Source organism: Misgurnus anguillicaudatus, chromosome 15 (assembly GCF_027580225.2).
Source record: "Misgurnus anguillicaudatus chromosome 15, ASM2758022v2, whole genome shotgun sequence".
NCBI classification, from domain to species: Eukaryota; Metazoa; Chordata; class Actinopteri; order Cypriniformes; family Cobitidae; genus Misgurnus; species Misgurnus anguillicaudatus.
This window is the reverse complement of record NC_073351.2, coordinates 35,485,548-35,510,480: the sequence shown is the minus strand read 5'-3', so window position 1 is coordinate 35,510,480 and position 24,933 is coordinate 35,485,548. Positions and strand designations below refer to the sequence as shown.

The 24,933-nt window shown below is 37.8% G+C and overlaps 1 protein-coding gene across 2 annotated transcripts in view; it reads right to left on the bottom strand.

Moving 5' to 3' along the window:
- Positions 1-868: 868 nt before the first annotated feature.
- Positions 869-24,933, bottom strand: part of glg1b (golgi glycoprotein 1b) — a 43,896-nt gene continuing 19,831 nt past the window's right edge. For both annotated transcript variants that reach the window (XM_073853879.1, XM_055173631.2), the window contains 20 exons: positions 23,668-23,854; positions 23,221-23,435; positions 22,465-22,586; positions 19,005-19,106; positions 16,733-16,886; positions 14,523-14,660; positions 14,310-14,396; positions 13,852-13,914; positions 13,577-13,690; positions 12,594-12,682; positions 10,900-11,017; positions 10,298-10,390; positions 9,334-9,471; positions 8,649-8,772; positions 8,290-8,432; positions 7,998-8,099; positions 6,580-6,687; positions 5,806-5,926; positions 5,177-5,283; positions 869-1,684 (listed from right to left, as the gene is read on the bottom strand). In XM_073853879.1, the coding sequence (XP_073709980.1) occupies positions 1,517-1,684; positions 5,177-5,283; positions 5,806-5,926; positions 6,580-6,687; positions 7,998-8,099; positions 8,290-8,432; positions 8,649-8,772; positions 9,334-9,471; positions 10,298-10,390; positions 10,900-11,017; positions 12,594-12,682; positions 13,577-13,690; positions 13,852-13,914; positions 14,310-14,396; positions 14,523-14,660; positions 16,733-16,886; positions 19,005-19,106; positions 22,465-22,586; positions 23,221-23,435; positions 23,668-23,854 (2,493 nt within the window). In that variant the 3' untranslated portion in view covers positions 869-1,516. The remainder of the gene's footprint in view (positions 1,685-5,176; positions 5,284-5,805; positions 5,927-6,579; positions 6,688-7,997; positions 8,100-8,289; positions 8,433-8,648; positions 8,773-9,333; positions 9,472-10,297; positions 10,391-10,899; positions 11,018-12,593; positions 12,683-13,576; positions 13,691-13,851; positions 13,915-14,309; positions 14,397-14,522; positions 14,661-16,732; positions 16,887-19,004; positions 19,107-22,464; positions 22,587-23,220; positions 23,436-23,667; positions 23,855-24,933) is intronic.

Sequence of the window (24,933 nt, the reverse complement as noted above, 5' to 3'; positions counted from 1 at the left end):
TAAGAATTTAGTAAAGACTAAAAAGTTAAATGATACTAAAAAAAATGACATTACAGAGCATTACAGTGATGAGAATTAAAGATATGAAAGTAAGGCCACAATGCATAATATCTTAAAAGATTGCAAAATATTGTTTTCTTCTTTTAATCATGTAGTGGCCTGTGCATGTTGTCATGAGACTCATCTGGTTACCTTTGCATCCACAGCATATAATGCTTATAAAGGCAATAAAGAAAGACTTCTTATTGAATAAAAAAGCATGCAAAAACCTTCGAGTCATTGAGAACGGATGCCTCAGCAGATGTAACTTTGCAAAAAATCAAGAACAAACAAATACACCATTTCTTTTCACACTAGAGATGAGCTTCACACTACAGACTTTTTGGGAACTTTCTTGTCACAAGGCAAAAATGTGAACATTAAATAAGTTCTTAAATATATGCATGTCTTGTCTACACATACAAATATGAAAGCAAGCTCAGCACAGTTCTGGTTGTAAACAATAATTAAGGCTTAAGCCAAAGATCAAACCAAAAGTCAAAAAGTGCAATCATCCTCTTAAAGGGATAGTTCACTTTAAAATGAAAAAATATTTTGGAAGTATTGTGATGAATGATGAAGAAAATATTTTGATAAATGATGGAAAGCACACAGTTGACGGTACCCATTAAATTCCATCATATTATTTATTCCTACTATAGAAGTCAATTTTCATTATCTGCTGTGTGTTTACCATCATTTCTCAAAATATCTTCTTTTCTGAATTACACACACACATATATATATATATACACACACATACATATATATATATATATATATATATATATATATATATATATATATATATATATATATATATACACCTCATTCCCATTATTGTAGTGTGAAAAACTAAACTATACATTTATTGTACTGCTTTTAATTTACACTGATTTTATTCAATTATAGTGAGTTTGACCTGGACATGTTTTCATAAGATTCAACCCAGTAACATCTTTGCCTTGAACTAAGATCACAATCTACATGTCAGGACCATTGGAGACATATAAAACAATCATCTGCTGAGCTTTTCATAATTTCAGAAAAAAATCATTCTGCCCAATATTTTAACACAACTACCCACAATCCCCCATAACTCAACACAACCCTGATTATAAGAATAAAACGCAAAAAATTAAAGTGACGCTCCATCAAACAGATGGTTTCTGAACTTTAAATTAAGCCACTTACTGTATATACAAATCGCACATTCTCAAAGAATGAAGAAAAACATACTAAAAATACTGCATTGACACATGACCATATGAGTACAGTCAAGTAGTAAGGCTGCCACTTTCAGCAAAAGGACAACACATAAATCAAGGCATAATGTCCAAAAACCATCTCCATCTTGTCTGTGGTGTGTACAGAAGTTCACCGTCTGGATTAAACATGGCAACAGAACGTCCACCGACAGCTCCCTAAAGTCTTAACAAGTTTAAATGAGATGTGAAACAGGCAGGACGGGATGACTCTACCTGTCCTTCAGCTCTCTGGTCACACGCTTGGTGATACGGCCACACAGAAGACCCACGAGGAAGAGGACGGACACAGACAGCGTGATTATGAACAAGATGTAATTCTTTGAGGGTGATGTCATCACTTGCACAGCCAGATCTGAGAAACCTTCAGCTGGTGCCACCTGGAAAAACACAATAACTGATGAAGTGCAAGCAGGTGAAAGCAAATGACTGTGTTTACATGAGACATTTTAGTAAAATATATACATTTTAGTAAATATACTATGTGAAAGTTTGTAACAGAAAATAGTGGTTTTCATCTTGTCACTTTCTTGGTATAGAAAACACGTTTTTACCGAAATTTATCAAAATGGATTTATTGCGTTTGGGAACCAAACTCTTCTTATATATATTTAAGCAATATCGCTCGAGTAGGAGTGTGATATAGCTCTACGGCCTCGTGCCTCTGGCCTAATCACAGCCATGATGATATAGAGCTATATCACACGACTCCGAGAGCGATATTGCTTTTATACAACAGTTCAACGGCACACGTTTGAAAAACGAAAACTAGAAAACAACAACGGAGTAATTTTAAAAGCCTCTTTGTTTGACAACTTCTTCTTCCGCCACGGATTTGAGGGCGGCCAGAATGACAGGTAAAACTTTCGGCTGCTTTGAATCTCATATTAACTCAATGGACGGAAAAGCCGTTACTTTATATTACCGTTTCTTGGTCACAAAGTGTAGTTTTAAGATTAGTTCAGTCGAGAATGTATATGTATTATATTTAAATCTACAGTCGATTAGTAAAGATAGCGCCTGTTTGAACGTTTGCTTAGTGAGATTCGGTACGTATGAGAACCAAAGCATGAGCGGACGTCAGTGTTCACTCTAGAGATGCGCGGTTGGCGGTTACAGCCGCGGACTCCGCGGATAAACCGCGGATCGGGCGGATGACGTGACGAAAAATAATATTTTAATTAAATTCGGGCGGGTGGCGGATCGACTGCTTGTTATTAGCTTTGTTCTTCAAAGCATACGACCTTAAAGGTGAGCATTATGTCTATCAAGGTGGCAGGCTAAGAAGTTCGCGAAGAGAACTGAAATGAGACGGTCTAGCCTTCAGAGGACCCATAATTTGGGTCACCTGTTGCACGCGCCCCCAGTAGCGCCCACCGCGCCTGTCAGCAAAAAACAGCGGAGACATTTCTGACTCATTAAAATAAATATGTAATCAGAAAAATATGAATTTATTTTAGAAAATATGACACATTGATGTAGATTAAACTATTCAACAACAGTATATCAAATAATCAACCTTAGAAATATACGCAACATAAACCGAATAATATTAACACAAAACATAACTTATAATACTAAAACAGTGACAAGAAAAAGTTTTCTAAATACACTTTTATTTAATAAAGGTTTTAATTGTTTGGGATAGCCTCGGCATGTTAAGAATCCATTCGTTCTATCATTAACAGCGCGGAGAAATGAGGACGCATTTTGACACAGCTCTTATCAACGCCGGCGAAGGAGGTACGTGGCAAACTCAAAAAAATGAGAATTAAAAACAAAGGAAATAAAAGGTCAGAAAAGGGTTGCCTGGAATAGGTTTTACAAAGTGGTAAATCAGTAGGATGACACTAGGGCAGACTATGTATTTGTGCGTTTAATTTAGGCTATTTATTTATTTTTGTCCCATGTCATGTGCGCCGATCGGAGACTGGTCTTTATGATTTAAAAAGAAAGCATTCAAGTGAACAGTACTAAACGAACTAAATTTCAGCAAATGCAAACTTCAATCAAACATAGTAAGAGGTGAAGTATAGCTTTAGCCTACAGAAATGCTTATTGCATTAATTTTTAAATGTGTGCGAGGTCCGTGCACGTCCTTCGCTAGCTAAACGAGCATTAAATATTAATGACGTTGAGTTTATTGTTTTTATTAATGTATATTCACAAAACTTATCAACAAAACATTGATTAAAATTAAGAGACAAATTATCTGAAACGAAATTCATTTTAAAGTAGAAAACAAAACTTAAATTAAACTCGAAAATAATGTCTGACCCATTACAATTCTCCCTTCATATTGGCCTTTACAACGCCCTATATGGCGTTTAAAATTACAGTCTATCTTTCGTAATAAGCGAACTAAAATTAAACAAAACATAAACACATTACAACAATATTCAAACCCAACAATACTCAAACATAAATATAAAATAGACATTATGATACATGTTAAAACAATCCGATATAGCATTTATAATAGCTGGTTGGTAGATGTTTACTATTTTTGTCAAAACCTCCGTTGCAAACCTAATTTTTACTTTGAAAATGATGCGCTGTCACGTTAACACCAGCTGTTTGTTTACATAAGACTCCATCTACATTTACACTCAGCGCAACGTCTGATTTCTTAAACTAAAACAGGGTCTGCAGCGTTGACGAACGAATCCGTTTATGAGGGTCGAAAACGGTGATGCAGATGAAAGGCGTAAACGTAGCGAAAGTAACGCATTTTAAAGGATAAACGCATTAATGTAAACATAGCCTGAGTTCACTGCTTATATTCTAGGGCTTTCTAGTCTCGCGGCTGTCATCAGCAGCGGCTGTCATCAGCAGCGCCTTGCATCGCCCAGTCAGCGGATGGCGGGCGGGTGCGGTTTTGAAAACTGGTCAGAAACGTTGGTGCGGATGGATGGCGGACGGATGATGAGTTTTGTGATGCGGTTGCGGATGAAATAAAAGCCCATCCGCGCATCTCTAGTTCACTCGCCCCGCTGACCACCGCCCTCTCTAGGCTACATCTCTGACAGGGATTCCCTGGCTCTCATGCTGGCCTGATTGTCAAAAATGAGATCAAATCAGCAGTATTTGGTGTCATGATAAAACTATTACTTGTTTTCTTATTCATATTTAGTGTCTTTTGTGTTGTTATTGTTTTGGCGCGAGGCAAAAGTGAATAAAACTATACTTCTATAATGTTACTATTGGTTTCCATTTCATCTTAACGCGATACGAGCACTCGGTTATTATTAGACTTCGTTCTTGTCAGTCCTATATAAAACTGTTTTTTATAAGTGTCAGAGAGATGTTTTTGCATGCTGCTTATAAATATTCCAATGGCGATATCTCATAACATGTTTTAATAGTCACGTCGCGACCGTCAATTCATTGCAATGGTGGGAGGCGATGTCGCGTCGTCCATCTTTTTTTACAGTCTATGAATTTAAATTAAGGAATTACAAAACAATTCACCCCCTTCACAGTTGTCACGAAGGGCAAAATTAACTATACAGACCAAAAACACTTTTTGTACCAAGCTGTAAACATATTGTCTACTGTAAAGTTGGGCATTTTAAAATGGGGGTCTATGGAAATTGACTCCTTTTTGGAGCCAGCCTCTAGTGGACAGTCAATGAATTGCAGTTTAAGTCACTTCTGTATTAGCTTCATCAGAGAGATCGAAAGGTTGTCCCTCGGGTGCACCAAGCATTTCACTACATGGATGTGCCCAATAAAACATGAATGTCGTTCGTAGAGTAAATGCTGTATAATCCAATGAGTCTCCAGAAGAAGATTGATCCTTTCACGAAGTCATATTTGATAACAGTCAGTATTAGTTAGGTAAATATGTTGGTGTATGCATATGTGCAAACCTTAGCCGCGTAGCTCCACATGTCTATGCGATCCTGTAATCTTTTCTTACAGTCGGGCTGTAAACGCACCTGCTTGTCCTGCAGAGCTTCAATTAAACAGGACATTTCTGGGAAAGAATCCCAAACATATGAAGTCAGAAAACAAACACACACCAAATGTGAATATTTTGTGAGAAATAATCTAGGGCAAGACTTGATAAAAGTGTTAAAGGGGACACATCATGTTATAATTGGGTCCCCAGTGCTTCTATCAACCTAAAAATGTGAAAAAGAGCAACCCAGTAACTTAGTTTTGGGTAACCCATTCTCTGCAAGCAAGTGAAAAAAATAGCTCATTGAAATATGGCTCCCCTTGTGATGTCAGAACGGGATAATACCGCCCCTTAATCTGCACTATCCAACCACGGCACTGCCATTTAGTACAGAGATCAGCTCATCTGCATTTAAAAGGGCACACCCAAAAATAGCACATTTTTACTCACACCTACAAAGTGGCAATATTAACATGTTATAATAAATGATCTATATGGTATTTTGAACTAGAACTTCATATACGTACTTTGGGAACACCAAAGATTTTTTTTACATCCTAAAAGTCTTGTGAAATGTCCCCTTTAAACTACACTCACGTCTGCCTCTTCCAGGTGTGATGGCTGCGCAGTGATGTTTTAAATCCAGCGCACAGGCAGTGTGCAGCACAGGATCCACAAATATATCTGCTTTACTTTCTTTAAGCATGTTTAACACCTCCTAAACAACAAGAAAAGACTGAAATCAACAGAGGATATATGCTGACGTTAAACATAATAAAGAGTAAAAGCATTGGAGATATTGAACAGCAGACGTGTACAGTATGTGCACAGCAGACGTCCAGCACAGTTAACACAAAAACTCAATTAAAAGCTGATTAAATCGAGACAAATCATTGCAGCACAAAAGGTCAATCCAGGAACCATACGTATGCATAAATGTAAATGTAACCAGTCAGAGCACCAATATTTATACCAATTTACAGTTCATTATCCTAACTTCAGGCCATTTATGGTTAAAAAATCTGTCACTGGGACAGTACCAATATATACCATTTAGGCAAAGATATGCATACAGTACCAATACGTACTTTTGAGTTATTGAAATATATATTTTTTGCAAGTTGGCAGATTAACCCCAACCCTAATACAGAAGTTTCATTGTGGCTCATCCACCTCTGAATGCTTTGATACAGTAAATGTGTGCATCTTTATGTTAACTAAGATTCATTTCTCTTGGGTATTTAGTTGGGAATCTCAAATAAGCCTCAAATAAAAGTAGATGGTTAAAATGGTGTTTCCATAGCAACAGATACGGATGAAAGGGCAGTGTTGTGTAGTGATGAAGAGTGTTTGAGGATGTGTGTCCTGTACCGTCTTGCACTCCTCCTGTTTAATCTTCAGCAGGTTGTTCTTCAAACATTCCTCCACCTGACCCGTCTGTTCCTGAGCCGTGGCTTCTTCTGCACACAGCCGCGTGATCTAACGGACACAAACGCACACACATACGCAGGCTGTATTGTGCTGGCAAATGTCCCATTCAAACCAACTGCTCCCAGAAATCTACACACAGCACCTTTAAATATAGAGATGCACAGATGTAACATCTGCATATCGGCTATAGTCTGATAAAGGCTCATATCTCAAAAAGCTATAAAGTTGTATGATGTCTGTTGCATAATCCAACATTTTTCTCTGGGGAAAAAACTTAAATACTAGCCAAAACAAGATGAAATCATGCATGCATGTGATTTTTCAACTTTGCTAATTTACAGCAAATATCAGCATCAGAATCGGCAAAAATTAATTTGTTAAATTGGTATTAGCCAAAAGAAATATAAGAAAGATGGCACAAAAACACTTGCCATGCATTTCACAGTAAATGTTTTGTTGTGATTTTCGACAATCTTTTGTTTTATGGACACTTTTGTTGGTCAAGTATTAGTGGAACTACATGTGATTACTTTGCTATGACATGTAGGATAAGTTAAAGCTCTAGCATCAACTTAGCAGATACTACTATTTGCTTTAATTGTCTGTTATCTAACCTATTTAACCCTCTGGGGTCCGACAATTTTGGGACACTGTCAGAGGTTGAGACATGCTCTTACATTTGGTCTTTTTTCAGTTGCTTAAAACAAAATAATGGCAAAAGTCTCATAACAATGTGTTCAGCACAAACTGGGCTACAATATTATATGAGCTACATGTATGTACATGTTTGTATTGTTGAGAGAAAATTTTTTATGCGTGGTTTTTAAAAAAGCAACATTTTTAAGTCCACAAAACCCATACTAAACATGTTTTTACAAGACTTTTCTAAACAGAATCTAGTAGTCTAGAGTTTTTTTTCCTTTAAAATGATGTGAAAAGCATTCTGCCTACTCATTCACATAAAACAACATATTGATTTAGAAATTGTAAGACACTTTTTGTTTAGAGGGGCCGAATTTGAGAAGGATTGATTGACAGCTGAGGAAACAAAAGACTTGCAAAATGAGCTGCATAATGAGCCGCATAATGAGCCTTTAAGCAGGAATGTGAGAGGGAACTACAGTAAAGAATGTGAGGACAAAAGGAATATATACATGTTTGTTTGTGGTTATTAAGAAGTTAACAATATAATCAATTTAGAAATGAAGGTCAGTGGGACATTTTTGTTTGACCAAATACTATTTTGTGTAGCGTGTCTCAGTTATTCTTGAGGAGGTATATCTGTCAGGATGCTTTAAAACGTGACTGCTTTTCGACAGTTGACAGGGATTTGGAACGGAGCCCATGTCAGTACTTACCTCGTTACCGCAGTGAGCCTGCATCTGTGGATCAAGCCGATAGTCGAGAGCAGACTCCTGAAGTATAACTCTGATCTGGTCTTCACAGTCTGAAGACAATCGCTGGGAAAGATGATCATATGCATTAGTTTTAAACCAATTACATGATCTTAGTTGACAGATTATTCCTGAACACCCCAATGTGCATGCCAATAAAAAGAATGTCCTGTATTTTGCACAGCAAGACCAGTGCATGAGTTTCTATGCAAATAGTATGTATATATGTGGTGCTTATATCCAGTGTTACACATACCTGGTCTGCATACTTGAGTTTCAGGCAGGATATGACTTGACCTTCTAGTTCGTTAGCATCACTGGCTTTGTTGAGAATGTTCTGACAGAACTTGGGGATGTCTGCCTTGCAAGCCTTCCTTAACACAGGGTTCAATCTATAGTCTGAATACAAAAAAACACAGAAAATTTGCTTTAAATTAAGCAAATAACACTCGAATGGTATAAAGCAAATAACAGAATATTTCAATGAAATAGTTTGATTTCAGATCAACAAGGCAAAAGATGATAAGACAGAGAAATTGCGTATAAAATGACAAACGTTTAAATGAACCTGTCAGGAGAAAATGAGGGGGTCCCACAGGTGTGTGTACTGGGTACCTGTGTTTTGAGTGATCTGCCTCTTAGTAATCATCTGTTTACACTTTGGATCCATCAGTTCACTGTTCTTATTCTGTTTCAGACACTGCAGCATGTTCTTGGCATCAGACTCTGTGCAAAAACGCTAACACAAAAACAAATAAGCATGAAAAGAAAACTACCACACCACTTTAGCACACCGCATGAAATACTGTAGTCCCACAACGCAAAGCACTCAACTTGACCTATCACTTTCGGCGCTTTCCATTGCATAGTACCCAACGGTTTGGTTTAGTTTAGTTTGGGACGGGTCAGCTCACCTCACTTTGGCGTGGTTAGCTTTTCCATTGAGTTTGGTATCACTTCGCAGTGGGAGGGATTATAGGCGTTTGGTATCAGCTCGGATCGCTTGGAACCCCACCTGAGGTGGTACGGAAAAAAGTATCGGCTACTACGTACTGCACCCAATGGAAAAGCTCCCAGAAGTAAGCTGACCCGACCCAAACTAAACCAAACCGTGGGGTACTATGCAATGGAAAAGCGCCATTTTATTGAGATGAATGAAGTAATATCAATATTTAACATCTCTTCCCTGACCTTCACTTAATACTTTTTTAACAACTGTAATAAATGTAACAAGAGAAACGTCGATCTGTGTCTGAACAGAAATTCACTTCATCAACTTTAAAATGCCCGATCGTCTCACCTTAATCATCTGCTTGCACACTCGCATAAGCTGATAGTCCAGTTCTGGGTCCATCATTTCTGTTTCTTGAAGCTTAAAGATCTTCTGATGACAAATCTGAGAAAGCTGCTTCTTGTTCTCCTTGAGGCACTCAATGACCTGAGATTAAAGAAGGGTCGAGGAGTAAAGAACGAGTAAAGGAAGGGTATCCACACTAGCAGACAAAGCTCAAGACAAACTACTGCTTTGCCAAACAAAATCTGTATTCAATGTCTGCATTTACATTTATGCATTTGGCACTCTCATCCAAAGTGGCGTACAGTGCATTTGATCTTTACATTGTTTTATTAGTATGCATGCTCTCTGGAGATTGAACCCATGAGCCTTGTGCTTCAATCGCAATGCACAACAATCGTGCTATAGCTATGCCATAGTGACAAAAATAAAGTCGATAGGAGTTGGCTTAGTTAGTCATTTGTTTAATGTACATTGTAGATCTATTAACTAAGAAGAATTGGGCTTTCTGTGAAGTGACCCATTTAATTCTTTCTCCGCCAGCGTTTTAAAAAAAGTTTTTTATGATTTTCACAAAAGTTTAATGGCTTCCAGAAAATATTCTACTTGAAATATATAAACATACAAAATATTAAATGAAAGAACAGACCCTCTGCTATTAAACAAACAAAAAACATTTCATCCTATCTTAATTGTAAATTTTGAGCAAAAAGCTGAGATAATTAAAGGACTTTTGCTAGAGATCAGATTTAGAGCGATAATCAAAACATACTGAGTATTTACTGCTTTAGCATCTGTGGATGAATTAGTGTTTTTAAGTTAGTTAAGAGCGCCACCCAGTGGATAATAGCGGAAATATAGATTGCCGTAAAAACTTGTCATTGGCGGGGAAAAAGTTAACAAGTTCATCCAACACCTGCAGTTTAGAAAAGGAGATTAGTTAGGTTAGCACTCTCTTTAAAGTCTTTACCTGAGCATTTCCATAGGCAACAGAGGAACAAAATTTGTTGATATCCTTCTTACAGACTTCATGCAGTTCAGGCTCCAGTCGAACGTCCTCGGACTACAGAGACACACACAGAAACATCTGATTTGACATTTAGTCTGCTTCAAACATTTCTCATCCCATCTGCAACGCTTCAGTTAAGAAATATTCTGGGTTATTTTCGACATTTACAGAAAGCACCCGCAGCAGACCGTCAAATACCAGAGAATAATTTAACTCATTCTTTAATCTATAAAAGCAAACAGGTCACACACAGTAAATGGAGATGTATTAAAAGCTTGTTTTACATCAGTATGAAACGTTGAGCTGTAAATTCACAGTTTGCATTTTAAAGAGTAAAACTGATTCTCTGTGGTATCCCTACTAAAAAGAAACCAGCTTAGCTTGTCAGGCTTGGAGAACAGCTTAAACCAGCTAAGACCAGCAAGCCAGCCTAGGTTGGTCAGCTGGTCTCCAAGGCTGACAAGCTAAAAAGTGTCTATAACCCCTCTAGGCTGGTCTTTTTAGTAGGGATTTAACAGCACGCAGCCTACAGAAATCATCCTGAGTCGTGAATATATATTTACCATCTCCAGCTCTTCCACCCTCAGCTGTTTACGACATTTCAGAGAAACACGTTGATCTTTTACGTCCTGCAACGTGTCGTTTCTCACTGTGGTACTGAGACAGATGACCACGTCTGCCCTGAGGTGAACGAACACATAAAAAAAGACATAAGGAGGGTGAAATGAGCAGATAAAGTGGAAAATGTTTTATGACAATTAAAGAGAGACATTTTTAGAGAGAGCACAAACAAATATCTGTTAAATATATGCTTAATATATTTTGTAGAAGTGAAGCTTAATTAAATATATTTTTATTAATTATATATATAGTTTTAATCTTCATATATTAACATATATTTCAAAATGTATTTCATGGGCAACAAATACATTTCTAATTTTACAACCCAAACAGCAAAAAATATATTTTTCTGGGCAAAATATAAAGTTTGTATAATACTGTATAAAGTATTTATAAAATATACATTTATAAGTATACTTTTGCTGTTAAATTATATTTAATTTTAAATGTAAAATGTAAGCCTGTAAAGATTTTCTTCCAATGCGACAAGAGTATAAATGCTTTAAAATATATTTTAAAATATACAAAAAATATATTGGTGAAAAATTAATTTTTGTAAAAATACTGAAATATATTAAAAACATTTTTTTTTGCCTTAAGCCCGAGATAAACTGCACGATTATTGGCTGTCCCAGATGAAAGATTGGCATTGTGAAACGATCGTCGCGATTTCTGTGATCGTGGCTCTTCATCGGTGGTCCCATGTCGTACAATGAGGTTCAAAGACGGACGTTTTCCCGGTCTTGTGTCCAAAGATAGCCTACGATCGTTTTCTGACAGTGTCAGAAATTCGGCATGATCACCGCACAGTGTGTTTGCTGCTACGATCTGCGTACTGGTATTTGTTTAACACGAGCGCATACTGGTGACGTTGCGCAACGTGTGACGCTGACGCTTCCGTGTCATTATCGTACAGTCTACATGCCTGTCGTACCTGAGTTTAAATGATCCATGTCGTACAGTGTGATAAGGGGGCAAAAATCCTGCAGTGTATCCAGGGCTTTATGAGACGACTTGACTGTTTGTAACTTACAGCATGTCGTAGTACAAATATCTTTCTTCAAGTAAAGTATGATTTATACTTATGGACATAAGCATGTGTCAGGTTAATTCATGCACATGCAGACTCACAGAATAGTAAAGTGTACATCAAATGCACGCTCCAAAATCTTGTCCGAAGTACAGGTAGTAGGTTATCCGGATACCTACTGTTTTTCGAATAATATGACCTAATACTCGCCTTGCCTACCATATAGTAGGAAAAGTAGGCGGTCTTGGATGAAACGATAGACTTTTGTTGCAAGTTGTTAAATATCGTTTTTCAACTTGGGCCATCTAGGTTTTTACAGTCCCAAGCCAAAATGTGTAAGCGTTTTGACCGGAAGAAGGGGTTTTAGCAGACCAATCACAGTGCTTGTCGTTGACACAGTGTTACATTTTTGGAGAGGTGCGTGTGAGGCTACGCCGTAGACTACAGCGTAGGAGTTGGCGTCTATGGGTAGGCTTTGCTGTACACTCGACACAGATGTATAAATTGGACTTAAGCCCTTAAGACTCTTCTAAAAACCCATTAGAACTTGCTGTTATTGTGTAAATGGTATTTCTCTTGTAGAAGTCAGAGCATTTGTAAACTCACTTTTTCTTAATGTTGGGACACAGTTTTACCACGTCCTCTTTACAGGCCATTTTAAACTTGTAGGAGAAGCGGAAGTCTTTCATCTGAACCTGAAGAGCAAGAGAAACGCGCTTGATATTAAACATACATACATCTCAAAACTTTGATCCAAACTCTGATGGTTTCCATTTAGACTGCCGGCTCATATGCATACAACTCCAAACAAGCAGTTTACTAAGGGTACTATATGTTTATAAAAAATAAACATTGATTTTTTTCACAGTATTTACATACATTGTACATCAAAAAAGTCCCCTTGTGATGAAAATCAGGCTTTTAATGTTGTTTATGTGTCTATGTGGTGTTTTTAATACGCTTTAAGACAAACATAAAATGATAAAATAAATGTGCGATTCTGCTTGCTATGCTCCTCAATGAATTATGGCGAAATGCTGCTACATCCAAAAGCAAGATGGCGCTCTCGTGCAGAAACTCAATATGTGCCGCCGAAAAATTCCCCTTTACACATGCAGCTTGCTTTAGGAAATGCCTATACGCATATTTATATCATTGTTCGTCAAACCTTTTCCAGTATTTTCATGATATTAAAAAATATTTAAAATGATTGTTTGACGAGTGTTGCTTTTTAAAATATTTTATTTTAAAATAATTGACTTATTTTTAAAAAAAATCTGTCAAATTATATGCAGAAAACAAGAACAGAAACAGAATTAGCAAGACAGATGAGAGGTAAATATCAGATAAATATCAGAATCGATTTCAGAAAGGTATTATTAGTATGCATCATGGACGTAGAGTTACAATAAAGTTGTTTTGAAGAAATTATTTACAGGAAAAACTTTTAAATACAACATTTTGATGAACAAAGATTAGTTTTAAGCAGCAAAAAGATCTACTACAGGGGGACTTTAAAATTTGTATAAAAAGCCATTTGTATAAAAAAACTTCCTCTAAGATGGGAATTAGTGGTGTTATTTGCTCACCAGCTGGAAATGAGTGACACCCACAGCACACTTATCATTCATTTCTCTCTGATGTTTGTTTTGCACCAAGCATTCCAGAAGATTCCCTGTATCTATCTGATTATCAGCTACATCCTAGAGGAAAATAAGACATAGACGTGAGGAATTCTGGGAATAACATTTACATTTATGCATTTGGATGCTTTTATTCAAAGTGACTTCAAGTAAGCACACATTTAAGCAGTATCGTTAAAATAAACACAATAAATGTGACGGTATCTGTGGTCAGTACTAACATGGCAGTGGCTCTGAATGACCGGTTCACACGCTCGGATCAGAAGAGCTTCAATCTGAATGTCCTGCAAACAAAGTGTGAATACAAAACAAGGAAGACATTGAAGGAAATAATGCTTATCATTTTTTTTTAAGTTAAGTTAGATAAAGCCCAACCACAGTTTATTATGCAATTTCACATCATCGTCGTCAGATTCTGAATGCTAAATATTTAAACTTTTGGGGAATTTGAAGTCAAGAGATGTTTTTCAAAGTCGAATCATTTCTAAAATAATGTCTTAGCACATCAAAGACTGAAATCTTAAATATCTCATTTGAATGCAATCCGCGCATTAAGAGACTGGAACTGAATTAATTTATGCTTGTAGATGAAGAATAAAATAAAGTGTAATAGCCAGTTTTTTATGTCCTTGTCCATTATAACCCCGTGTTTCTGTATTTGCTGTAATGTGAAATGTACCTCTGACTCCAGTTCTGTCAGGTTGCCCACTATCTCTCTACACTTGGACACCAGGTCTTCTAGATGATCCTGTAGACACTCCAGCTCCTAAAAACAAAGCAGAACAAACAAAACTGACATGTAGACAACTGCTAAAGAAAAAATCAAATTATTCATCATTCATGAAATGCAAAAACCACACAACTGAGGAGCTGATCCTTAAGTCTCTCAAACCTGTCCAGTGTCGGTCTTCTCACTGCACCATTTGCCCAAGTCAATCATACAGCGTTTCTGGAGATCAGGATCCAGCTTGACATCTAAAGCTCTCTGATGAAGAACTCTCTGAACCTCCACCTTACAGTCTCTCGTCAGCTGCACACATCAGTTTTAAAACAACGACAACACAATTTACTGTATGAAATTACTTGCATTATATGTAAACGGCCCTATGCTAATAAGATTTTGTTTCTTTTTACCTGTCTAAATGTCCTCAAACGCAAGGACATTTAGACAGACCCAGTTCCTGCTCCCGTGAAGCTCATCAGACCACAAATCAACTGGCCTCCCATTATGGTCATGCCCAGCGACCGCTTCCCTTTAATTTCTTTTTTTTATTCTTATAGTATAGTATTTTTATATATATACTTCATATGTAGTATTTTGCCCAGCGACAAACTACTGCTTCCTTTAACTTTGATTTTTTTGAAAGGGGTCATATTATGAGATTTTTTAAGATAAGTCCCCAGATAAGATATGCTTTCATGAAGTTTTAGCTTAAATATCCTTTAAATAATTTATTATAACATGTTAAAATTACCACTTTGTAGGTCCGAGCAAAAATGACCGTTTTGGGCATGTCCTTTAAAATGCAAATGAGCTGATGAAATGCAAACACTGATCGAAATGATGGCGGTTTGTTGAAATTGAAATTCAATTGTGCCGTCAATTATTGTTTATCAGCACTAAATGGCAGATTAAGGGGCAGAATTATTATAATTAAACTTGCTACCTACATCACAAAACTAAGGGAAATCTAAACTACTTATTTTTTCACATGCAAATTGCAGAGAATGGTTTACCAAAACTAAGTTACTGTGTTGATCTTTTTCACATTTTCTAGGTTGATAGAAGCACTTGGGACCCAATTATCGCACTTAAAGGAAAACACCACTGTTTTTCAATATTTTACTATGTTCTTATCTGTACTTAGACGAATTAATACATATCTATCTTTTTTCAATGCGTGCACGTAATCGTTATACAGTGCATCGTGAATGTGTTAGCATTTAGTCTAGCCCCATTCATTCCTTGTGTTCCCCATTTAAAGACTGTCACATGAGTAGTTACACAAGTAAGTATGGTGACACAAAATAAAATTTTTGTTTGGAGCCATAGGAATGAATGGGGCTAGGCTAAATGCTAACACATTCAAGAAGCGCTGTACAAAGATTAAAAGTGCTCGCAGTGAAAAAAGATAGGTATGTATTAATTTGTCTAAGTTGAGGCAAAAACAGAGTAAAATACTAAAAACTGTGGTGTTTTCCTTTAAACATAGTAAAATTTCATGCTATGCTATTCCCATAAAATTTTATAAAATAGTACTCAATATATAGTATATCTTCTAAAGGATCAGCTTGGTCTGGCTCTTTCTTAATATTTTATTTTTTCTCAAGGACTCTCCTAGCAGTGTTTTTTCAACCCCTTTGGAGTCAGCTGATATTGGCTTCACTTAACTTTCTTCTATATGTTACATTATTACTATGCTGACTAGTACGGTTTAAACTTAGCTGCTGTACTTTGCTACTTTTGTTTTCCTCTGTTTTTTGTGTTTTCATTTGTTTTATTAATGTAAAGCAGCTTTGGAACAATTAAACAATTGTGAAAAGTGCAAAATAAATAAAATTGAATTGAAGTTCATTAAAAATTAAGACCAAATATAAGCAAAGCAAGCCATCGGAGTAACCATGCCATTATTTCACTCAATGTTCCCATTGCTATCTAGAACACAAAACATGATTTGTTTCATGAATACCCAAGACAGTAAGTGCTAAAAATGATAACACTTGAACTATCACTAATCATCTCAGTCTCTTACAAAAACACATGAACAGCTTACAGTAAACAGACGATCAGATTCATATTGCACACAGAACTCATACTGTATCACCAACTCTTGACCGGCTTCTGTGCAATTTTATGCATGCAGTATTTCTTAAAATCAGTTCACAGGAAAAATAAACTGTTTACAAAGTATCATCTGAATGCTTCTGAGGAAGAAATAGTCAATACATTTAACAAAGTTTACGAGGTTCATGCCATCAAATGCCTAAAATGACTCTATGCAAGAATACAATGTGAAGTTCTTCATCATGGTAACCAGCGTGATGGTTAGAGAACCACAATTGATGTCACATCAAACTCAATATGCATTTGTATGTTTTTACCCTCCTGCCCTGCTCTTCTGTGCGGTAAGCGTGACGGTACAGACAGGAGAAAACGGCTCCAGGAGGCATCAGCTCGCTGCTTTCATTCCAGCCCGGCGTGTAACACAGTCTGGATGCGTCGCTCTGACATTTACGATATAAGATGGGATCAAGTCTACATGAGAAAAACAAACAAGCCAAAAAGTCAGTCCTTGATGTATTTTACTGTAGATTGATAGCCTGCACATATTTGTATCTTTAGCATCTTTATAACATTATTTACTACATTTTACTTGCAGTAGCCCAGTTTTTGGCTTTCATATAACGCCCAGTGGTACACAATCATTATCATTTCTATTTGTGATTATATTTACATGGCAGTTCAAAGTACTGCGTACCTTAAAACGGATTTTGTAGTTATTTATTCATAGCAGGGTTTACCGGAAGTTACACGTTTTCCACGAAAGCCGCTTTATTTTGTTACTGCTGAAACCGTCTATAATATCCTCTATATAATAATAATAGATAATGTATATAATAATATATAATGCAGAAAATATTATAATATAGGCTAAAGCTGTCAGGATCTTGCCAGATCCTTGTTTTGTATTTCGGTCTAGTTCTGGATGGCAGGGTCCTGACAGTACAATGTTCTGTGTGGGTACACGTGGCTTTAAATTGTTTGTATCTTACCACGTGTTTCCAGTGTCCCGTCACTTTTACCCCGCTCCCTTGTGTTTTCTTGCCCTTATTGTTTAATGATGATCACCTGTTCCCATCTTGATTTGCTCCCTTATTTAATGCCCTTGTATTTGCTGTCTTGTGCTCGATTGTTTGTTCATATGGTGTGTTTGTTCCCTGTGAGTTTGTAAGCCAGTTAAGTCAAGTCATATTCTGTCTAGTGCGTTTATTCTATTTTGTGTTACCCTTCTGTCAGTTTATTGCCCTGTTTACCCCCTCGTGGGTTTCTGTTTCTGTTTTATTTTTAATAAACCTTCTCTTTGCGTTTATCTGCTGTCTGGGTTTTGTCTCATTACAAACGTGACAAAAGCCAGGACTAGGCCTTAGTTTAAGCATTTACATGCGTTTGAAAAGTATGTTAAAGGTGTGTATCTCGTAGTGATGGGCAGTCCGGCTCTTTCCATAGATTCGGCTTTTTCGGCTCAAGCTTCGGCTCTACATTTTAGTGATGGCAGTCCGGCTCTTTTCATAGATTCGGCTCTTCTGGCTCGGCTCCCTTAGAAGAGCCGGCTCTTAAGGGGATCGCACACCGGCCGCACAGCTCAGCGCCGCGCTGTACTAAAAAAAAATCGAACACATTGTTCTCTATGAGTATACGCACACCGGTGGCGCCTGTCCGCGCCGCCCAGCTGTGACTCAGGAAGTTGTTCAAATCCCTGTCGCGCCACTCACATAGTTTTACATTAAATAACATCATATTTGTCCCACATCATTAACGATTAACATTGGCTGCTAACATATACTTTGCATTTTGAAGTAGACGCTATCTGACGAAGCTCGCGCTATTTAATGTGCACTTCCGGTTTACAATACCTCCAAGTTGTCCTAGACGCGACTTATCGCGACGCTTAGCTGCGCGGCCGGCGTGCGATCCCCTTTACGGTCCCACCCCTGCCTGCGTCTGAAGATTCGGCTCTGCTCGTTCGCTACAAAGAATCAGCTCTTAGAGACGGCTCGTTCGCGAACGACCCATCACGAGTATCTCGAGACAACTCGATGGCACTGGCATATTTAAAGATCTGTCAATGCAAGTTATTTTCTGTTAAGACAGCTCAAACATGGGTTTTAGTCTAGGACTAGCCTAAGCCTTGTCTGTGAAACCAGGGGATAATAATGTAAATGTTACATATCAACATTATTATATTGTGTACCATGTGGATTTTGTGTTCTTAAATTTTTTCGTACATTTAGAAGAAATTTTGATAAGAACGTTTTTGGTAAATCATAATTTGTTCGTGAAAACATCTATACGCACATCTCACACACAGATTTGTGCGTATGCATGCGTAGTAAATGAGACCCAATGACTGTAACGGTTTTATACGCTTTTTGTCGCATTGACTGTTTCTAGATGAAGGCAGACTGCTGAGAGCGAGTCGTGCTGATAGAGTCCATGGAAAACTTTCTAATGTCAAGTTTAAAATGAATTCACATTCAAAGGCAAACTGACAAAAACAAAAGGCACACTTCAGTAAGTACGGTATAGATGCGATTGAAGTGTTTACATGGCGATTAAAAAAAGGCAAAAAATGACAAAGGTTAAACTGATTACTTCCAATCTCTGGATATGAAGTACTGCAGCTCCAGAAGTCGATGCTCACAGTCCTGCACCATCTTCTCTGTGTAGAGATGCTCCATCAGGCAAGACAGAATCCTAAAACACACACACACACACGAAAATCTTCAAATGTATTATTCACAGAATGTAGTAAAAAATATCATCTACAGTAAATCAATCTACATAAATGTTGAGTTGAATATGCTCTTCTGTTATGTGAATTTTACAGCTGGATTGGTACAGGATTGCATTTATCAGCACAAAGTTTGATTTCAAGGGAACATACACACACAAGTCGCTTTGGATAAATATAAATTAAATTGGATCTGCCAAATGCATAAATGTATGACATGACAAAGTGAAGATAAAACACTTATCCTAAATATTTTCTGTGGTAAATACATTTCTGCTGAAACACAAAGTGTATTTGGACACTTAAGTCACAATTATCTTACATCAAATATCCAAGCATGTGGCGTTTTTGCTAACTTGTTTGAACTTGGATTCACTACAGACTGAATGCCCATATTACCTCTTTTAATATTGGGATGGGACTCGGGCAGTGGTGGCCGGTGACTTCTTTTTTCAAAGGGTGCTCGATGCGAAGTTCGTCACAACATGTATGTAGCTCGTCATGTGTGTGGTTCTTCATTTTTAAAATACTGTATGTGTTCTGTGCATCGAGAGATCGTGTGTGTATCTCGTGTCTTGTCAAAATAAGTGGCTGCTGCAGATGCGTCTAAAGGGTTTATGATAAAAGAGACACTTGCGTTTGCCAGATACTTGCTTAATCTCATGCGAAATCAGAGTTTAGGGAGTGTATTGCGTGTATTTTGTGAATGTGAGCGTCTCTTTTATTAGAAACGGTTTTGACACGTGTGCAGCAGGCAATTATTTTGACAAAACACGTGATGCACATGGTTTACATGATGCAACAAACACATATTTTGAAAAGGCAAGCGACACATATGATACTCCGAACACTTATTTTGAATTAGCGCCCCTCGGATAAGCAGTCACGAGCCGCCACTGGACTTGGGGTGCCCAAACTCGGTCCTGCAGTTGAGCTCCAACCCTAATCAAACACACCTGAGGTCTTACTAAGGCTGCGTCCAAAAACTAAGGCAGTTGTCTCGCTGCCTTGTGAGGAAATGACTTTGACGGCATGAAGGCCGCTCTGGGAAACGCATTTAGACAGCCTCTATAGGCAGCGTAACATGAATTCTGTTTGAAATATAAACAGAGAGCACCTTTGTGATAACTAATATAGGGATGTGCACGAATGGTCAAATATTCGATTTGCAATAATTATTAAATGGAAAAAATGTTATTCGAATGTTTATTTTTAATGCACCACCGCAGGGTTAAGTCTACTGTTTATTTACTGCTTTTTAACTTCACCTTTGCAGTCTTTTACAAACTTTGATGTAAAATATACATGAAAATTAATTTTGTTTTGGCAAGTCATATTGGAAAACGAAGTATCGGGTGGCGGGGCAGTAGTTTACTCATTTATTTATTTGTAAATTTTTTAATCATTTATGACAAGTCATTTGATTGGTTGACAAAAATGAAGCAAGGGCAACACTGTCATGACCGCAACCTTCATAAAACTGATGCCATTAATTTGAGAGTTTTGGCCCGCAATGTGAGCCTCCGCTGATCGCACATCTCAACAAACTCACTCACGCAAAGTGAAGCCCACAAAACCTCTCATGCAAGAAAAAGCATGCAATGTGCATGTTAATGTGAAACTATGATGATGATAATAATAATAACCATCGCCAACATCGTCATGAAAGCCTGCTATTGGCAGTATGTCTGGTGATCATTGATTCACGATACTGAGATGAGTCTATCGGCACAACCCTACTGCGCGGACAGTACGCGTACGACAGGGCATGCGCAAAAAATTATTGAGACAGGACTACAAACAATTACACAAAGGCAATAGACAGCGTCTTTTATGCTTTTTTTCACTTCTTCTAATGCTGCGTTCACACCAGCTGGGGTAGAGGCGTCAAGCGCGAGTGATTTTAATGTTAAGTCAATGTGAAGACGCATTGACGCACATCTGGAGGTCTCGCGGCGCAAATGAGGCGTTTAGTGCACGAATGGCGCGAATTGAGCATTGCCGCAGCAAACACGCGAGTTTAAAAATGTGAACTTTAGCGAAAAAACTCGTCGCGTTAACCAATCAGGAGCTTGCTTTCACGTGCGAATGAAGCGAGTAAACTCAAACTGTTCAAGCCGCAAAATAGGCACGTAGACGCGAATTTTAAGCCTCAAACACAGCTATTTTGAACCCACGGTAAGAACAGAAAGCTGTGGAGCATTTTCATGCCGTAATGTTTGATTCCTGTTCTTTGTTTTCTTGTTGTTTGTTCTAAACTTTGTTTGCAATGGTGGATTTGCTTCTTTTCTTTATCTATCCTAAATGTTTTAATGTACTGTAAATGACACAGTTCTGCCCTGACGGCCTGGTAGAGCAGTAATTTGAATGAGAAATAATTTGTATTGCGTACGTGTCGAACACGGCCATCCGCACGTGGCCACGGTTGAGTATAGTTTGAAAGCTGCGTGGACGTGTACGCGCGCGAGACAGACACGGAAAAAGTACACCAAGCCCTTCAGGGTATAATTTCTGTAAGACCGAACAATACTGAATTAACGACCATCTTGAAATACCAAGAATTTAGACTTAGTCTTTACTGTATGTGAGGTTTTAACGCCTTTTTTCTCGAGGCAATTTTTTCAAGAATAATTTAAAAATATATTTTTTTCAATGTTGTCACCTTAAAAATGCATAGAAATACAGAATATAAGCTTGTTGTGGATTTTCCTTATTATTAGCCATCTGTTAAATTGTAACAAAATGAAAAATACATAAAATTTCAAAAACGTATGTCTCAATTAATATAATTTAAATATATGAGCTTAAAAATTTGAATATTATGAGTGAATAAGCAATACCATTTTTTTTTTACGAAAAATGCAATTAAAGGTGTAAAAAGTAAAAATATAACCTTATTTACACTAAATTTGTGCTCCAGACACTTTCTTGGCCGCCATTTTATTTTTTCGAACTTCAAACCAGGCTCGACCATCACATTCCCTGTGCACAATCACGAATAGAATTGTGGGACAAGAGACAGGAAGTAAACCCAGTGGATTCGGGCATGCCTTGATGCATCCGAAGGAAGCATTTAAGAGATTTCGGACGCAGCCTCAGTATTCTATAAACGTCCAGGCAGGTGTGCCGGGGCGAGCTGGAGCTAAACTCTACAGGACACCGGCCAACTAGGTATCCCAAAATTAGATGATTTGATTTTCTCGGTTCTTAAAACCCACTCCAGTTTATAATAGTACTAAAAATATCAATCTTGTAAAATAGAATTACTATTTGAACACTGACAATAGAGTAAATAAATAAAATCACACACACGTGACTCACATCGGGTCTCCGCTGCGGATGTGTTTACAGGCTGTCTGGATCACAGATTCACAGGCTTCGTTTAAAGCTCGATCAATACGGTAATCAGCACCGGGGTCTGCTGACTGGATCAGAGTCTGGAGCTACAGGAGATAGACAACACAAGTCATTCACCCAAAACTATTATGGTGTATTAGGTTCCTCATGCACAATATGGCATGTAAAATTGAAAACAAATAAACACCGTAGTGCAGTTTAGGTTTAGACAAAGGCATCATTTAAATTTGTATTAAGCTTATTTATTACACAGCTTTCTAAAATGCTTGATTGTGATTGGCCAGTGGCGACATTCAAAGGTTTGTTCTTTTCAGAGAAGCTAATAACAAACGGTAACCCGGATTTGGCAGATGCTTTAATCCAAAGTGACTTAAAGTGCATTTAAGGTAAACATTTAATCAGTATGTGTGTTCCCACGCCCTTTTGCACTGATAACTTTTTAATGAACTGTTTTTGTGGCTTATTTCAATATGTTTTATGAGCTCCGTCACATAATGTAATTCATCTTCACAAAGATAAAGAACAAAGTCAATCATATTGAACATGACAGCAAAGCACCTTGCGAGATTTACCACAGTAAGGAGATATTGCAAAGGCTTGGATATCTCAGTCTTAAAATCATTTACAAACACAATAACAATGCACAAAAACAGTGTATTTGCTTTTCAAGCTGAACATTTGCTCCAGTGATGTAAGGTTTAGGACTCGAGTGACTCTTACCGCTGTCTGGCAGAGATTATCCACCGTGCCCTTATCCCCGCGGGCCACTCTCATGAGGCAGTGAAGGGTCCGACCCTTACGGTGCAGTCCGGAGCAATGGGCTTCAATCTCTCCCCTACAGTGGAGCACAATCTCAGGGCTCAGAGAAAAATCCTCCATCAGCATGCGTCTGTAGTCCAACATCTCACCCTGACAGTCTCCAGTCACCGTACGACCTGAGCCAACATCCATAAACACACGAGAATAAGGAGGGAATATAACAATGAACAAGGTCTCAATGGAAAGCGAGATTACAGAGGTTTAGAAGACATGAAGGTTACACAATTTGGGAGTGAAGATCAAACTCAAACATCTGCTAACATGCTTCACAAAACGATTATAGGATGCATGTATGAAAAATAGTTTTTTGTATGTTAAGAATGGAACTTATGCCCCATATTTGCAAACCTCTGTGAACTGCAGATTCTAGACACAGGAGGAGGTAAGATAGCCTGGCTTCTCTCGCCCGGGGCATGCTGCTGTCCGGGTTACAGCGGTATTTGCGCAGGTCAGCCTTACAGGCTTTGGCGAGGGAGTAACTGACCTTATAATCCTGAGCAATGAGCTTCTGTCGAGTGGTCAGGGCGTTTCTGCACTGTGGACAGAAAAATGCTAATTGAGGTCACAGACGATCATGACATCTCACAAACTCATAAATAACTTTTCTGTGGGATCTTTCAACTTTGCTCCTGGTGCTATCAACCATTCCTAAGGATTCAAACTACTTTACGTGAACTTCAGGATAAACTTGAAATTTGTTCGATTATATTCATTTGGTGATCATATTAAGGGATTTTTCTAGTAAAATAAGGTTTGACGGCGACAGACAAACTACTTAAAATTGATCTTTGGACCAAGACATTTCATTCGTAGGTTCTTGTGGATGTGCTGAAACATTTTACTTCTGTGTGCAAATGTGTCTTATTTTAGTGGCTTAAACCTTTTTAAAGTTCTTTTAGTGGTGATATTACTGTTATAGCCAGGTTAAAGGGGTCATATGACATTTGAACCTTAATCACAAAGCACTTTGGTCCCAGAAAATATTTGTAAAATTGGCAGAGAGGCTTCTGTGTGAACACGAACACTTCCCGTAAATGTTCTGGGATCGCTTCCGTAAAGTGTATCTAGTAACATTGCAGCAACATTCACGGAAAGCATTTTGTGTGAACAAAAGGCAGAAACGATGACGTAAGGGGCAGAAGTTATGGTTCAGCTCTTCAAAACAGGGATTTAAATGCAGATCGACATTCGCGACGAGAAATGTCAGCAAACTGGACTGAAGCAGAGATCGGGGAGCTCGTCACTATCGGTGCTGAAGCGGAGATCATTCACAAACTTGACAGAATAGCGCATTATGCACTTCTTATGATCTTGTCATAAGCAAACATGCACACATGTGGTTTCTCGAGAAAAAATCATGAATAATTAACAAACTTAAGAACGCTGTGAAAAACCTACCAAGTGCAGGACTTTAAAATACGTGACGTGTCTTTACGGGATCTTTATGGTATTTGCAAGAACACACGCACAGATTCCAGAAAATCATTGGCAGTGTATATGAGCCAAAAACCAAATGATCCGGGACAAATCCCGGACACATTTTCCGTGTATTTTCCGTAATCTCTGTGTGAAAAGGGCTTTGGTGTAATGCAATGTATTTACCTGGTTTAGGGT